This window comes from Bombina bombina, chromosome 11, assembly GCF_027579735.1.
Source record: "Bombina bombina isolate aBomBom1 chromosome 11, aBomBom1.pri, whole genome shotgun sequence".
In the NCBI taxonomy this organism is placed as follows: domain Eukaryota; kingdom Metazoa; phylum Chordata; class Amphibia; order Anura; family Bombinatoridae; genus Bombina; species Bombina bombina.
The window spans coordinates 171,535,044-171,553,301 of NC_069509.1; the positions used below are offsets into that span (position 1 = coordinate 171,535,044).

Below are 18,258 nucleotides of genomic sequence, written 5' to 3' on the forward strand. Positions count from 1 at the left end.
GTGAAGGGGTTAATTAGGGATCTTGTAGGGAGCTTGCAGGGTTAATTTTAGCTTTAGTGTAGAGATCAGCCTCCCACCTGACACATCAGACCCACTGATCCCTCCCAAACAGCTCTCTTCCCTCCCCCACCCCACAATTGTCCCCGCCATCTTAAGTACTGGCAGAAAGTCTGCCAGTACTAAAATAAAAGGTATCTTTTTTTTCTTTTCTTTTTTTTTTTGGGAGCATATTTACATATGCTGCTGTGTAGGATCCCTCTTAGCCCCAAACCTCCCTGATCCCCCCCCAAACAGCTCTCTAACCCTCCCCCTCTACATTATTGGGAGCCATCTTGGGTACTGGCAGCTGTCTGCCAGTACCCAGTTTACAAAAAAAATATATTTTTTTTTAAAGTATATTTTTTAATTTTTCCCCACTTTTCTGTAGTGTAGCTTCCCCCCCCCAAGACTAAACCCCCACCCCCTCCCAGATCCCTTCGATTAACATATTTATCCCCCCTCTCTCCCTCTAAATATAAACCACTGTTCCATAGTGTAACGGTTCCCACCCGCTCCCTCCCCGTGCACGCGCCCGCCCGCCTCCCCTGTGCACGCGCGCGTCCGTGCGCGCCCCCCAGCAATCCCGCCCACGATCCCGCCCACGATCCCGCCCACCGGTCATCATCGATCGCCGCCCACCCGCCTCCCACGTCTGCTCCCACCCACCAACGATCGCGGCATCGATGTCCGGTGCAGAGAGGGCCACAGAGTGGCTCTCTCTGCATCGGATGGGGAAAAATGTTATTGCAGTGATGCCTCGATATCGAGGCATCACTACAATAACCGGAAAGCGGCTGGAAGCGATCAGGATCGCTTCCAGCCGCTTTCAACCCCAACGTCGTACAGGGTACGTCGCTGGTCTTTAAAGACCAGTTTGTGCAAGACGTACCCTGTACGACGCGTGTCGTTAAGGGGTTAAATTAAAGGGACATGAAACCCAACTTTTTTTTTTTTCTTTTCTTTTGGGATTCAGTTAGAGCATTTGATTTGAAACACCTATTCAATTTACTTCTATTCTCAAATTTGCTTTATTCTTTTGGTATCCTTTGTTAAAAGAGCAGCAATTCACTACTGGGAGTTAGCTGAACACATCAGATGAGCCAGTGACAAGAGGCATATATGTGCAGCAACCAATCAGCAGCTAGCTTCTAGTAGTGCTTTGCTGCACCTGAGCCTACCTAGGTATGATTTTCAACAAAGGATATCAAGAGTACAACGCAAATTAGATATGTAAATTTAAAATTGAATTCTCTAAATGTATCATTACAGTTGATTTGTGATTTTATTGTCCCTTTAAACCTGTCCTGTTCTCGCAGCCTCTAGTTGATGCCCAGGCTTGCTAACAGAGAGAGGTGCTGAAATGTTACATTGTAACAGAATATATCACGGTCAGTGCCAGTAGGTTGTCAGGCAGATGGGCTAAAGTGACGACATAGTTAGTTTTGCAATGAATTCATTAGTATTGTTAAAGAGACACTAAAAATGATTCAGACAGAGCACACAATTGTTATCTAAACCTGTACAGTCTTTATATTTGCACTTTCTGAGGCACCTGCTCCTACTGAGCACGTGCAAGAATTCACAGTAGGTAAGTATATGCATATTGTAATTGGCTGATGGCTGTCACATGATGCAGTGAGATGGAAAATAAAACTAAGTGAAAACATCTACTACTTTTGTGAAAATTTATCAGAGGCTACGCCAGCCTTTCGACCTCCTACGACTACAGGTTCTCACAAGAGAACCTGCAGTCCGTATTTAACAAGCAGCAGTCATCAGACCGCTGCTTTCCTAACCTTTCGCCACCTCTAAGGTGGCAAATTTCAATCTCCAGGCCATGTCCGACCAGGGAGATTGACAGCTCCTGCCTGCGTGTGATTGGCTGTGCGCAGGCAGGGGGCGGGCGGGATTGCACGTGAGTGCAAAATAGCGTTCTTATGCAATGCTGAATTCTGCTAGGGGCGAGCTGTGGCAGTCAGGGGCGCGTATATTGGCCCATGTCTGTCGCAGCTTGATAAATGGACCCCTAAGTGCGTTTGCATTGTCTATTTAATATGCATTTACTGATTATGATATTCTACTGTGTTTAGTGGGTGCTTTTGGTTTACAGTATATAGTGATAACGGCTTTTGTCTCCTTCTGCTGTGTTTTCATAACAAATTTAACCTGCTTACAGCAATGTACCAGAAAAAAGGAGACAAACACTTTATTACAGTGCATTGCAAACTTTCAAAAATCACTATAACGTGCTATTGGTTTGTAAGTAAAATAAACGTTGAAGGGGACAGAATCTTGGAATATCATCCGCTATTTACACAGCCTTTCTGCAGCCCTTTTAATGGCCATTTTTTGTGGGTTGTTATAAGAGCTCAGTAGACGCACACTGTGATACTTGCACTGCCGTAAACATCCAATAAAACGAGTAAGTGCTAAATACAAAGAAATCTCTGTGCTGAAATGCAAAGCATCTTGTGAGTTCAGTTAAATTAATTTAGCTTAATTGCAGTATCCTTTAGTTTAAAGGGACAGTAAACAAGTTTAGTTATGTGTAATGAAACAACGTTGCAATATTTTGTCATTATTGATTTTGCTCGATTTTCATGTCATTTAGCTCTGACAATTTAGCCATTTCTAATTGTCAGAACTTGACTTCTCAAGGCTAACTCTGCTACATATATATCCTTATTTGGCTTTATCAGATAACTGAAAACCATTTCACTTTATACTTTGACAGCGGCTAGCCTTGTTGTGTATGGATTAAAGCCCAGATTGGCTTTTATTGGCTGCATCTAAACGACTTGGGAGATATTTCCCTTTCTACCATCAGAGGTGGAGTTCTCCTTATTAGCCAATAAGCACTAATACTACAGTATCGCTTGCACACAAATATGCATTTACTTGTTTCAAATTAAAGAGCTTTTACTTGAACGTTTCCGGCAAAAAAATATTTAGGTTGTTTTGAGATCAACGTTTCTTTAAGTGGATTTCACTGACACATGAGTTAATGTGTTTCATATATTTTTAAAAATATTCTAAATTAAAACAACTAAAAAATACACAAACACACATAAAATGAAATTATTCTAGACTAGTGCTGAGTTTTCATTGTTCTTCTGGATGTTAACTGTTAAATGGTTTTATAAAAATAAATGAAAAAAAAATAATCTTGCAGTTTACAAAGCTGTCAGATTTCTGTTTTTTAGTTTATCAGACTATTGTTTACAAATAACTCCTTTACCTTTATATCAGCATTTGAAATTTGCCTGTATCCCTACCTATACTACGTTTCTATAGTAAACACCAAAAATGTTATTGCATAAAAAGATAGATAATCCCTGTATCACCCATTCCCCAGTTTTCAAAACCAACACTGTTGTATACTTTTTACCTCTGTAATTACCTTGTATCTAAGCCTCTGCTGACTGCCTCCTTATCGTGGATCTTTTGACAAACTGGCATTTCAGGCAATTAGTGCTAATTCCATGAGCACAATGTTATTTATATGAAACACATGAACCCTCTAGCTGTGAAACTGTCAAGTCCATTCAGATAAGATGCGGCCTTCAAGGGCTTACAAATTAACATATAAGCCTACCTAGGTTTAGCTTTCAACAAAGAATACCAAGAGAACAAAGCCAATTTGATGATAAAAGTAAATTGGAAAGTTGTTTAAAATTGCACGTCCTATTTGAATCATGAAAGTTAAATTTTGACTACACTGTCCCTTTAATTATAGGCTATAGAAAAGCTGTGTAAACATAGCCTTCTGAAGACATTACACACCCAGTGGGAGGTAGGGGAGATAAGCAATTGTCCTCTTTAAGTATTGAGCTTTGGTATATATACAGTGATAATATAAGAAGCATGCGTGTGTACATAAAGTGATAAAATAACAAAATCTTATTTCCCAGCAAGCTCTTCCCATTTTAATGGATTGTGGATTCAAAAAACAAAACAAAATTAACCCTAAAGAAACATTTTCTCATATATTTTATTTTCTGCAGCTGGTATAACAAGTCTAAAAAAAAAATTAAATTTTGATTATTCAGATAGACGCAGAGTTATCGAACTCATTGTATCCAAGGACCACTGGCCAAGTGTTCTTCTCCCATGGGGGCCACTTGAACAGAATGAGCGCTCTGGAACTGGATATACTAGGAACTGAAAGTAATAGTGCATGGTGGGAATTGTAGTCTAGATTAGGCATACCCAGTGTATATTTATCTTGTGTCAAGTTGAAGTGTTCATTCTGGAACTGAATAAAAAGTGACATTTATCCAAGCAGTGAATTATGGGGGTCTACATTATACAAAGCATGTTTGTCTTTAAATTTATCTTGTGAGTGACTATATAGTACATCAACTTGTTACACCTCTTAGAACCCTAAAAAAATTGATGGGGACAAATTAATAATTTACCTATTAAACAAGAGAGGGCCAGATTAAATTATTTTGAGGGTCTTATATGACACCAGGGCCAGTACTTTGAGATCACTGAGATCTTTATTTATTATCCAACAGAATATACGGTTTAACTTAAACATATGATTTCACATAAAGACAAGGAAAGTAAATTACAATAGAGCACCTCGCAGGGCGCTTAAAACAGGGGGTAAAGAAAAAGGAGTAAATTTACATTGACCAAGTACCATGCAAACTACAATAGTAAACGGAAAACACAAGTAAAAGAAAATACCTCTGACGGTTATAGATATTTGCTGACATTCATGTGACTTGAAGATTTTATAACCTAGCAGAGATGCCTCCCTCTAAAATGTTTGACTAGGGTACAATATAATACCCCTGCTAATCTTATTATGTGGAGTCAGGTACACCACCTGTTATCTGTGTAATATTCTGCTGGAGAGTTTTTGTTATTTTCTTAGTACAACAACATATAACATTTAACCAAATCCCGCATATATAACAACAAACCAAATCTATGTCCGGCCCAAAAAGGGCCAGGTTGATGGTTCAAGACTGAACCATACCTAAAACAGGAAAAGGGAAAAAAAGGGGTGAGGAAAGGGGGGGATAAGGAGACTTATTACCATATATCAAGCAACACGAGTTCTGTGTTTCTAAATGGGTAAATTAAATGATCAATTTCACTCGGAGCGAAGGATTTGATAAAAAACTGACCACTTCCGAAAGAATGCAGAGACATCACGTTCATCGTTTAGGTTAGTATCAATCTGTTCAAGAATACATTGTTTTTTAAGGCAATTTTTAACCTCTGGAATACTGGGGTCGCCTTTCCTTTCCATTTTTTAAGGATTAGGTATCTGGCTGCTAATATGGCCATGTTAACAATTTTAGTATTTACATGCCGTTCCTCTGGATTCTTCCATAGGTACACTATTTGCAGTGCAGTTAAAATCAGAGGGGAGATCCCCAACGTTTTATTAAGCCAATATTGTAGTTTGAGCCAGAAATGTTGGATCCTTGGACAATCCCAGAACATTTGTATAAGATTGGCCGAGGGTAGAGAGCACTTAGGGCAGCAGTTGAAGTTAAGGTTTCCACACCGAGAACCTTTCTCAGGAGTAAAAAAAGTCATAAGAAGTAATTTGATATGTGATTCTCTCCAGGTGGAGGAAAGAGTTATTCGCGTAACTTCAAGGATTGAGTATCGGATAAGACTGATATCCACATAGTTTTGTGATAATACTGTGGCCCAATTATTAGAAATCTGTTCCAAGTTAAGGGCCCCCTTTAGGGAACTCAGAACTAGGGGAAACTGACATAAATCCGTTTTTAGCTAAAACTAGCCATTTCTCTATGCTCCCCAAATTCCAATTCCAGACGAAATTACTTGTTATACTAAGCGCAAAATGCCTTGCTTGTAGATACGCGAAGAAGTCCTTATGGGGAGATTAAATTCCGCCCTTAGAGAACCAAAAGTTTTAATACATCTCCTATCGAAATCCAACATTTGGAAAACTGGTAAAGCTAGCCCCGCAAATTCTCTAGGAAGAGAAAGTTTAAATAAAGAAATTCCAGGTTTTTTATTTTGCCAGATAAATTTTCTCAGGGCAGCATTGAGTATTAAAACGTCTTTTCCTTTAAGGATCAATGGAGTATTCTGCAGGACATATAATAATTTGGGGAGACAAACCATCTTATAAAGGGCTATACGTGAGAGAGAGCATTTATTTTAATCAACTTTGCAATTTACTTCTATTTTAATTTGAATTGTTCACTTATCCTTTGTTGAAAAGCATACCTAGGTAGACTCAGGAGTATCAGTGCACTTCTGGGAGCTTGCTGGTGATTGGGGGCTGCATATATATGCCTTTTGTCATCGACTTGTCAGAGGTGTTCAGCTAGTTCCCAGTAGTGCTTTGCTGCTCCTTAAACAAATTATACCAACAGAACAAAGCAAATTTGAAAATAGGAGTAAATCTGAAAGTTTTTTTTTTTTGTTTTTTTTTTAAATGGTATGCTCTATCTGAATGGAGTTTCAAAAACAATTTTACCGTACACTGTCTCTTTAATACCTCAGAATATTTTCGTGTAACTATAAAATAAGAGGAAGTATTTAAATCGAAGCTGCAAGCACTTCACACCAGCTGAATAGTGTTAACATCGTCAGTATCTGTAACGCACCACTAACTTTCCTTTTTTCTCTCTTTTATTATCAGGAAGAAAAAAAGATTCTCTTTTACCATCCAAACGAAGTAGAAAAGAATGAAAAAATTAAGAATGTCGGCCTTTGTGAAGCAATAGTGCAGTTTACAAGGTATCGGATTGGATCCAGTTACTTTCCGTTTAGTGCGGTATTTCTGCTGCAAGTGGCGCATGAGCTGCTGTAGAGCGAACACGTGTGCACCTATAGAAATAATTCAGGGCCCCCATTTATGGGCTCCAGCCAGTAAGCATGTCCATACACACTCGGGGCTTGCAAGGTGTCACCCGCCAGCTCTATTTATCTCTTTTTGTAAAAAATTTAGTGTTAAATTTATTATTTTAATTTAATTTTTTTAATAATTTTTTATTGAGGTTTAATTCAAGGCATACAGAGCAATGTAAACTGACAGTGTTCACAAAACATACAATGAGAGAATTAACATTGTAAAAGAAGAGATCCGAAGAAAGCAAAATATTATTACAATAATTCTCAATATTTAATGAGGAGAAACTGCTCTTAACCTTCAATACTGTAGACCTTCTATAGTGATCATAAGGTCACTTTGGGACCTCCTGTATTTCAGTTATTATAGCAGAAGGTACTCAAGCTCAAATGTATTGTCCACTATTGGATATTAATAAAAACATAAAAAAACATTAGGCACCCTTAATAGGACATTAAACCCTCATTTTTTCTTTCACGATTCAGATAGAGAGTACAATTTTAAACAACTTTCTAAATTACTTCTATTATCTAATTTGCTTAATTCTCTTGATATTCTTTCCTGAAAAGCATATCTAGATAGGCTCATTGGCTTCTGGTTGGTGGCTGCTCATATTTGCCTCATGTGATTGGCTCACCCATGTGCATTGCTATTTCGTTAACAAAGGATATCTAAAGAATGAAGCAAATTAGATAATAGAAGTAAATTGGAATGTTGTTTAAAATTTGTATTCTCTGTCTGAATCATGAAATAAATTCTTTGGGTTTAATGTCCCTTTAAAGAACTGGAACTCATAAAATCAAAAGAAAACCACCATAAAGCTTAAAGGGACACTGAACCCAAATTTTTTCTTTAATGATTCAGATAGAGCAACAATTTTAAGCAACTCTTATTATCAATTTTTCTTCATTCTCTTGTTATCTTTATTTTAAAAGCAGGAATGTAAATCTTCGCAACCAGCCCATTTTAGGTTCAGCACCATGGATAGCACCTGCTTATTGGAGGCTGACATTTACCATCCAATAAGCAAGCATAACCCAGGTTCTCAACCAAAAATGGGCCGGCTCCTATGCATCACTTTCCTGCTTTTTAAATAAAGATAGCAAGATTTGCTTAAAATTGCTGCTCTATCTGAATCATGAAAGAATTTTTTTTGCGTTTTTAGTGATCCTTTAACCCCTTAAAGGGACAGTAAACCTTAAAAATAATGTTATATAATTCTGCACATAGTGCAGAATTATATAACATTATTTAGGTGCTATAGCCATAAAAGCATTTTTTTACCGTTTAATTTGCTAAATACAGCGCTTTTACAGACCCGCTCTCTGCTTTTACAGCGCTTTTACAGACCCGCTCTCTGCTGAGCGGGTCTGTTATTTTTAGTGAGCGCATCGGGCCAGCTGTATAGTCACAGCCCGGCCCGACCGCGCCATAAGACTAAGTGCAGCTCGCTCCTGTCACAGGAGCAAGCTGCACTTAGTGCTATGGCGCGGTTGGGCCGGGCTGTGACTATACAGCTGGCCCGATGCGCTCACTAAAAATAACAGACCCGCTCAGCAGAGAGCAGAGAGCGGGTCTGTAAAAGCGCTGTATTTTAGCAAATTAAACGGTAAAAAAATGCTTTTATGGCTATAGCACCTAAATAATGTTATATAATTCTGCACTATGTGCAGAATTATATAACATTATTTTTAAGGTTTACTGTGCCTTTAAGGACAAAGCCATTTTTCAATTTCTTTCCTTTAAGGACCAGGGCTATTTTTACATTTCTGCGGTGTTTGTGTTTAGCTGTAATTTTCCTCTTACTCATTTACTGTACCCACACATATTATATACCGTTTTTCTCGCCATTAAATGAACTTTCTAAAGATTCCATTATTTTCATCATATCTTACAATTTACTATAAAAAAAAAAAAAAAATATGAGGGGAAAAAATGGGAAAAAAAACACACTTTTTCTAACTTTGACCCCCAAAATCTGTTACACATCAACAACCACCAAAAACACCCGTGCTAAATAGTTTCTACATTTTGTACCGAGTTTAGAAATACCCAATGTTTACATGTTTTTGCTTTTTTTTTGCGAGATATAGAGCAATAAATACAAGTAGCACATTGCTATATTCAAACAATTTTTTTTCAAAATTAGCGAAGGTTACATTGGATCACTGATATCTGTTGGGAATCCCTGAATATCCCTTGACATGTATATATTTTTTTTTAGTAGACAACCCAATGTATTTATCTAGGCCCATTTTGGTATATTTCATACCACCATTTCACCGCCAAATGCGATCAAATTAAAAAAAAAATCACTAACTTTTTCACAAACTTTAGGTTTCTCACTGAAATTATTTACAAACAGCTTGTGCAATTATGGCACAAATGGTTGTAAATGCTTCTCTGGGATCCCATTTCTTGAGAAATAGCAGACATATAAGGCTTTGGCGTTGCTTTTTGGTAATTAGAAGGCCGCTAAATGCCGCTGCGCACCACACTTGTATTATGCCCAGCAGTGACGGGGTTAATTAGGTAGCTTGTAGGGGTAATTTTAACTTTAGTGTAGTAGACAACCCAAAGTATTGATCTAGGCCCATTTTGGTATATTTCATGCCACCATTTCACCGCCAAATGCGATCAAATAAAAAAAATCGCTAACTTTTTCACTAACTTTAGGTTTCTCACTGAAATTATTTACAATTAGCTTGTGCAATTATGGCACCAATGGTTGTAAATGCTTCTCTGGGACCCCCTTTGTTCAGAAATAGCAGACACATATAGCTTTTGCATTGCTTTTTGATAATTAGAAGGCAGCTAAATGTCGCTGTGCACCACACTTGTATTATGCCCAGCAGTGAAGGGGTTAATTAGGTAGCTTCTAGGGAGCTTGTATGGTTAAATTTATCTTTAGTGTAGAGATCAGTCTCCTCCCTGACCCCTCACAAACAGCTCTATTCCCTTCCCCATCCCACAATTGTCACCGCCATCTTAAGTACTGGCAGAAAGTCTGCCAGTACTAAAATAAAAGCTTTTTTTTTTTTTTTTTTTTTTTTTTTAAATACATTCATAGTTTCTGCAGTGTAGGTTCCCCCCTAACCCCCCAACCTCAACGATCCCCCCCCAAACAGCTCTCTTAACCTCCCCCCTCTTCCTATTTGTGGCCATTTTAGGTACAAAAATTTGCTTTTTTTTTTTTAATGTAACCCCATGTTTCCGTAGTGTAGCTGCCCCCCCTCAATATCGTACCCCCTCCCTGATCCCCTTTCCAAAGGAATATTTCCCCCCCCTCTCCCATAGATATCAGTGATCGTGCACGCGGGCCCCTCGTCCATACGCTCCCGCCCACCTTGCCAGAACTAGTCCAGCGATGGGCCGCCCACCCACCTCCCTGCAGCTTCTCCCACCCACCGACGATCGGCAGCATCGCTGGTCGATGCAGAGAGGGCCAGAGTGTCCCTCTCTGCATCGGTGTGCCAAAAAGGTATTGCAGTGATGCCTTAATATCGAGGCATCACGGCAATACCTTGAAAGCAGCTGGAAGCGATCAGGATCGCTTCCAGCTGCTTTAAACCCCTAACGACGTACAGGGTACGTCGCTGGTCTTTAAAGACCACTTTGTGTATGACGTACCCTGTACGACCTGTGTCGTTAAGGGTTACTTTAACTGATAAACACCAATTTCACATACTCAAATTTAGAGGACGATACAGATTATAATCTGACTTTCTGGAATGGGTCTCACAGGATTTAATTGGACAATATAAATTCTATAGTATAGTTATTGATTTGAGTTAATTTATGTTGCACTGTTGATGTCAACTATTTGTAAAACAAGGTGACCTAATAAAAATATATTTTAAAAAACATAAGGCACCCTATAGGTTTATGCATCAGGAAGTTAAAGTGAGTAAGGCATTTCCCTCTAATCGGTAACAAGAGTGACTAGCGTGATCAACCCAAATAACGGCTTTGTAACCATGAAATATTATGTAGTTAATGCAGCAAACATCAATAGCCTCTGTAGTTTTTATAGGAGCAGAGGGCAACATATGAATGAGTGGACCTGCAAGGTGGTGCTACAGGAAATAGGGAATCTCCTACTATTGAGTGCTAAAAAGGAGCTTTTGATAATGAAAGCATATGGCTGCTCATAAAGATATCTGGGCAAAAGGATCCGTATCTTCATATATGTGGAAGGACTTCAATATAATATACAGACACATCTATACCCCAGGTGTAATAAACGCACCTTAGGAACTGGTAACTTTGATAACTGGTTCAAGATTTAAATGTTAGGTGTGAAAGACTCCCCAGTGACATTTCGGTTGGTAACTGACTTGTGTCTCCCTCATTTGGAGAGCCTGTATTATAATATAGGTGTATTTATCATTTTATGCAGCTCGGTGCAGGGCTTGTCAATCATTCCAGGCAAATCCATCTTCTATTATGTAATTATTATTAATATTATACTTTATTTATTAAACGCCAACATATTCCGCAGCGATGTCCATGGATAATGTAACATTTTTGATGTGGTGTATGACTTAAAGGGACAGTCCGGTCAAACTTTAAAGGCACATAGATTAATCTTTGAATAGAAACATATTTGCAATATACATGTATAGGCAAAAATGCTTCTAGTGAAAGCTATCACTGTTTTAGTGTTAACATTTCTCTCAGCACGTGCATGTGAAGCATAGCTAGATATTCTCAGTGCACCAGCATATTAAAGGGAAACTGAACCCAAATGTTTTCTTTAATGATTCAGATAGAACAGCAACTTTCTAATTTACTCCTATTAAAAACCTTTAAAGGTTTAAAGTGCCGGTTATTTTTTTTATTTTGTGCTTTACACTTTTTTTTTTTTTTTTTCACTTTTGATTCCTTTTTAGTGGTTTGAGGAATGGACTGATTTTGAGATGAAGCAATTGCTTGGTGTTCACTTCCTTTGTGGATAGTCGGTCTGTTCCTCCCACGTATATGAGAATAAGAGGGTGGCGCTTTTTCAGGATGGGGAGGGGCTTGCAGTTCAGGAGGTGGGATTTGTTCAATCTGTGTGGGACTATCCTGAAAAATGCTGGACAGTTAGGGCCTCCGAAATCCGCTGTTTTTGTCCTCTTCTGCTTATTTAAATACCGAATACATCAATTATTCCTGCAGCACGATAGATGTTATGTGACCCTCTTCTTTGGTTATCGACAGACTGAGGCAGTCTGCAGTAGTATTAGTTTAAATTAAACACTACTTAGTTTTTTTTTTCCCCACCTCCCTCTAATTATGGGAGCTGCCATGTTTAATCTAGCTTTCACTACATTTAGTGCTGATGTGTTTGCACGTGCGCAGTAACTCTCCTGCAGATACCTGCAGTGTAATTTAGGTTCCATATTGGCAGCACCCATATTTAGAGGGCGGTGCATGAAGTATTTAAGAACAGAGAACAGTGGCGTGTAAAGGAACCTTACAAATATATCTAGTAATCTTGCAGTTATAGTGGGACTGACTGTTGACTGAAGATGATCAATAGCTAAGCACAGCTGACCTACCATGTTAAGCATTTTTATGGGCCATTATAGCGATGAGTGAGCGCTATTTAGATACATCTGCTGTGTTTCATTATTACAGTGATTACGCCTAAGTATCAGTTAAAGGGGCAATAAACACCTCTTGCTTTTTCTAAAAATGATGCTTGCCCTGCGATTGTTTTATAGCCCGAAAAACAAACTGTAACTTACATTATTTGTAATATATCTGTGTAGATTGCTGTGCACAGTGGGATTGTACTAATAAAAGTTTTGTATGGAGTAAAACAAAACCTTTGCTATATACTTTTATAACTTTTTTTTTTTCCCTTTCCTGTAATTTAAAGGGGCAGTATACACCAATCTTCATATAACTGCAAGTAATAGACACAACTATAAAGAATAATATGCACAGATACTGATCTAAAAATCCAGTATAAAACTGTTTAAAATATGGTGACCAGACGTTCACGATCCTAATTGAGGAGGCTGTCCCAGGACAAATTATGTCCCCCGGCAGGAAGCAGGGCCGCCATCAGAGGGTGAAATAAGTATTTATTTTTTTTATCTCATGGACGAAAAGTGAGAAATAACGTATATATCATACAATTATTACATAAACACATACCAGATACACTGCATATATAATTTTAGAAAAATATGCTAATAAAATATTTTTTTTATACCATTTGCCAATAAATCATTTTAAAAATCTGGTCACTTTAGTTTAAAACTTACTTAGAAGCCCTAAGTTTAGCTCTATTGATGAGGTTAGGCTGGGACACCCACTGAAAGATGCTTAAAAAGCAGGAAGAGCGGACCCTTCCCCTTCTCCCCTGCATATGAAAAGACCCATTACACAAACAGGAGCAAAAAGGAATCTGTAGACTTGAGTATACATCTAATACTTTGGGGCTTGGTTAAGAGAGCTTTTTTTATATATAACATTGTGCTGATATTCAGGCACAATGTTATTAAAAAAAATAAAGCAAAACAATTGTTACAAAAACAATAGATTTCATTGGCCTGTATGAACACTGCTGTATTCCACACAGGTATTGGTTGCACACTCTAGTGACCTATTTAAAACTCTTAACTGGCCTCAGCAGAGAAGGACACCAAGTGGCACCTATAATTATAAAGAGATTTACATTTATTTAATATTTCAACAACATATATCATTTAAAAATACATATAATATTCTCTGGCTAATCTTGTCTTATATCATTCTATCTGGCATTTATTTAAACACACATTTTCTGCACATTTATGATGTAATCTGTATAAGTGAACCAGTCTATAAAACCCTGGGACTGCTTCTGGGAATGTTGTTTCATACCATAGACACCGTCATGCTGGGAAGACACCTGTTTGTAACCCAGTGGGACAGTCTGCTTTGCTGTTGCACTGAACTAAACTATTTGTCTGCACAGAAGAACGTTTTGTGTTATTTTAAATATTAACACTTCAGCAATAAAGGGGAATTGTACATAATTACCCCCTATCTTCTAATCCTACAATCCTTATTCAGACCATAGTTGTAGTTAGAGCATTTAGCCATAGTATCCTGGGACCCTCTAAAGATGCAAACATTATTTTGACGCCAGAAAAGAACATAGATCAGACATTCAAATCAAAATTAAACTTTCATGATTCAGATAGAGCACACTATTTTAAACAACTTTCCAATTTGCTTTTTTCTCTTGGTATTCTTTGTTAAAAGCTAAACCTAGGTAGGCTCATATGCTAATTTCTTTGTTCTTGAAGGTCGCCTCTTATATCAGTGAATCTTGAAAGTTTTTCACAGTTAGACAGTGCTATTTCATGTCACTGTGTGGCCACATATATATCATTGTGCTCACTCCTGTTTAAGTTCTTATGAGTCAGCACTGATTGGCTAAAATGCAAGTCTGTAAAATGAACTGAGATAAGGGGACAGTCTGCAGAGGCTTAGATACAAGGTAATCGCAGAGGTAAAAAGTGTATTAATATAACAGTGTTGGTTATGCAAAACTGGGGAATGGTAAATAAAGGGATTATCTAACTATCCATTTTATTTATTTATTTTTTTAAATTCTGTAGTAGACTGTCCCTTTAAACTTGAATGATTCATATAGAGCGTGTCATTTTAAGACACTTTTAAATTAACTTATTTTATCAAATGTATTTTGTTCTCTTGGTATCCTATGTTGAAAAGGATATATACATATCTTCAGCAGCAGCAATGCACTACTGAAAGTTAGTTGGTGATTGGCTGCTACACACATATGCCTCTTGCCATTGGCTCTTACTAGAGCATTGCTATTGTTACTCTGGAAATTACATGAATATGAATACTTGACCTCCTTTTCTTTGGCCAATCAAAGGACAGATGTAGATGAGCTTGTGCACTGCTGTAAGCTGACGTTTCAGACGTTGCATAATTTTCCCCCTATATAAAGTCAGGTTTATTGAACTGCAAAATCAAAATAGGATTAGACAATGCACCACGTTAAACATGAATGCAGATTACAGAACTATATATATCGTGCACTTGCCCCCAAATCTCTTGTGGTCCAGTGGACCTGCATCGTCTGGGGAAATCCAAGGATACAGATGGCTTAAGGGAGCTGGATGAGGGGGTAAAATATTTAACCTCCCCGAACTCGGCTCCCCTAAATCCTAGAAACCCCCAAAACCAACCATTCGAAAAGGAAATTGCTTGCTCGTTGAAATGGCTGGTGTTGTGGGGGTATAATGTAAAATTAAAAAAAAAAAACACACTGTCTGCCACCTGGGGGTCTCAAGGCATTTATTGCAGGTCATCAAAAAGGCCTTATGACCCCTTGTTTTAACACCCAGAAACCCCACTATTTAAATAAAGCCCCTATATAGTTTTTTTTTTTATAGCCAGGAGATCACTGTGCTAAATAGTGATCACTTGGTGGGTATAAATGTGCATTTATTTGGGTAGAGGCTCATGGGAGCCCCTTTGGGTTCATGTATATAACATTGTTAGCACAAAGGGCAGTAAAGTGTGAATCTGCATGATCTGCTGAAAAAACCCCCAATATAAAATGTGTGAGTGTTTTACTTACAAATGGTCCATAGTAGGGCTTAAATGTGATTAGCATCGAAAAACTCCAAAACAGCTCAGCACATGGGTAGAAATGGCAGTTATAATAACAATAACTAGAATTTATATAGCGCCTTTCTCCCAGTGGGACGCAAAACGCGTTTTCAGTGCTCACTCTCAGAATTAACCAAATCGGCAGCTGAATAGTAATAGTTGTTATTATTACCCAATTTAATGGTACTCATTTTATCGACCTCGGAAGAATAAAGGGCTGAGTTGGCCCTGCCGGGATTTGAACCTGTGACCTTGGATCTTTTAAACAGGCATTTTTGTAGTCAGGGAATTTACCAACCAAGCTACCTCACTGGCCTGTTAAAGGGTTAAACAGCTTAGAGGGAATTCACTTTGTGTCTGATATCTCTTTAGTTCTTAATAGAAACATATATCCCCTAATGATATCCGTAATTGTTTGTAATGTGCCTTAATATTTAGCCTTATAATTCTCCTTCTTTGTGTTTTCCTTTGTTTTATGTTTAGAACATTTAACCCACTGAAGCCGGCGAAATCTTTACACACACAGAAAAACAGGCAGTTTTTTCATGAGCCAGAAGAAGGATTTTGGATGGTTATGGTAAATAGTTATTTTACCGTTTTATAATTTACTCTACTGAATATCTACTGAAATATATATATATATAATTTTTTATTATTAATTGTTTTACCTGTATGTTATATAGATACATAAAGGGATACTGAACCCAATTTTTTTTTCTTTTATGATTCAGTCAGAGACAGCATGCCATTTTAAATAACTTTCTAATTTACTCCTGTTTTCAATTTTTCATCATTCACTTGGTATCTTTATTTGAAAAAGCATAAATGTAAGCTTAAAAGCCGGCCCATCTTTGTTTCAGCACCTGGGTACAGCTAGCTGATTGGTGGCTAAATGTACCCACCAATCAGCAAGCGCTATCCAGTGTTCTGAACCAAATATGGGCCAGCTCATTAGCTTACATTCCTGCGTTTTCAAATAAAGATACAAAGAGAACAAGTAAAAATTGATAATAGGAGTAAATTAGAAAGTTACTTAAAATTGCTGCTGTATCTGAATCATGAAAGAAAACATTTGGGTTATTTGTCCCTTTAAATGCAGACGATCTTCAAATGCTCTTTGCTCTGTCTAAAAGAGTAGTTTTAAATTAGTAACCACACATTTCTGGAAAATGGTCTTAGCATGAAATGCATGTTTATACCTTAATAATGGTTGAATACTATACATATGTATCTTTATTGGTAATATGCGTAAATTAGAAAATTGTTTAAAATCCCATGCTCTATCTGAATCATGAAAGAAAAAATGTAAGTTTCATATCCCTTTAATAGTTTAACCTAGAAGTTATGTTTGCTCACACTAGCGTGCCTTGTAACAGCATAAATTATATAAGTTGTCTCCCCAGGAGATACGCTTCATTAGTAGCGTAATTTATACAACACTTAAGCATTGTCTGCAAGTATTATAGAACTGTTTATATTTGTAATATATTTTAGGTGGTGAAAAATCCAGCTATTGAAAAAAAAGGCAGCGCTAACACAACCGTTACAGAATTTCAGGAAGATGAGCTGTTGGTAAGTATTATTAAAGGGCCATAATACCCAAATGTTTAAACACTTGAAAGTGATGCACCATAGCTGTAAAACGCTGACTAGAAAATATCACCTGAACATCTCTATGTAAAAAAGAAAGATATTTTACCTCAAAAGTTCCTCAGTAGCCACCTCCCATTGTAAAGGATTTCTAAGCAGCATGTTAGTGTGTCTGTCCTGGGACAGCTGAAAGGATGAGCCTCGTGCACTCTCATATTATTTCACCAATCAGGTAAAGGAAGCTTACTATGAAATCTCATGAGAGTTAAGTCAAATCTCATAAGATCACAGTAAGAGTTCATGACCTCAGCACTGCTGATGCTGATTGGCTGCAGTTCATTTCTTCATTATTTTTTTTTTTTGCCTGCAGCTGGACAGTAACTGAGTATAAGTTTTTACACAGCACTTACTCTGCTGAGCTGAGGAGATTGTGAGGTAAAATATCTTCCTTTTTTACATAGAGATGCTCAGGTGATATTTTCCTGTCAGCTTTTTACAGTTATACTGCATCAGTTTCAAGTGATTTAGCATATGAGTATTATGTCCCTTTAAGTTTATTTTTTGAGTCATATTTTATAACAATCGTTTTGTTTAGCTGCAACTTCTCTCTCTCTCGTGTATAATCTGTAACATTTTCTTTCGTCACATGTTTTAAGACTTTTACAGTTTTTTGTTTAAAGGAACAGTTTAGTCAAAATTAAACTTTCATGATTCAGATAGGGCAGCAATTTAAAGCAACTTTCTAATTTTCTCCTATTATCAATTTTTCTTCGTTCTCTTGTTATCTTTATTTGATACCAAGACTGTAATCTTAGGAGCTGGTCCATTTTTGGGTCAGCACCTGGGTAGTTGGTGTCTGAAATGTAGCCACCAATCAGCAAGCGCTACCCAGGTGCTAAACCAAAAATGGGCTCGCTCCTAAGCTTACATTTAAATAAAGATACCAAGAGAACGAAGAAAAATTGATAATAGGAGTAAATTAGGAAGTTGCTTAAAATTGCTACTCTATCTGAATCATGAAATTAATTTTGACTAGACTGTTTAACTGTACTACAACCATATATCCCAAATTGTGTTTTGTTTGTGTGCAGGACAAGGTGTATTCATCAGTGCTGCAGCAGTGCTATAGAATGTATAAGGTATGTATA

The 18,258-nt window shown here is 37.5% G+C and overlaps 1 protein-coding gene across 2 annotated transcripts in view; it reads left to right on the forward strand.

Moving 5' to 3' along the window:
* Positions 1–18,258, forward strand: part of CCZ1 (CCZ1 homolog, vacuolar protein trafficking and biogenesis associated) — a 74,110-nt gene that overhangs the window by 9,967 nt on the left and 45,885 nt on the right. For both annotated transcript variants that reach the window (XM_053694598.1, XM_053694596.1), the window contains exons 3-6: positions 6,683–6,780; positions 16,004–16,097; positions 17,015–17,092; positions 18,202–18,249. In XM_053694598.1, coding sequence (XP_053550573.1) covers positions 6,683–6,780; positions 16,004–16,097; positions 17,015–17,092; positions 18,202–18,249 — 318 coding nt within the window. The remainder of the gene's footprint in view (positions 1–6,682; positions 6,781–16,003; positions 16,098–17,014; positions 17,093–18,201; positions 18,250–18,258) is intronic.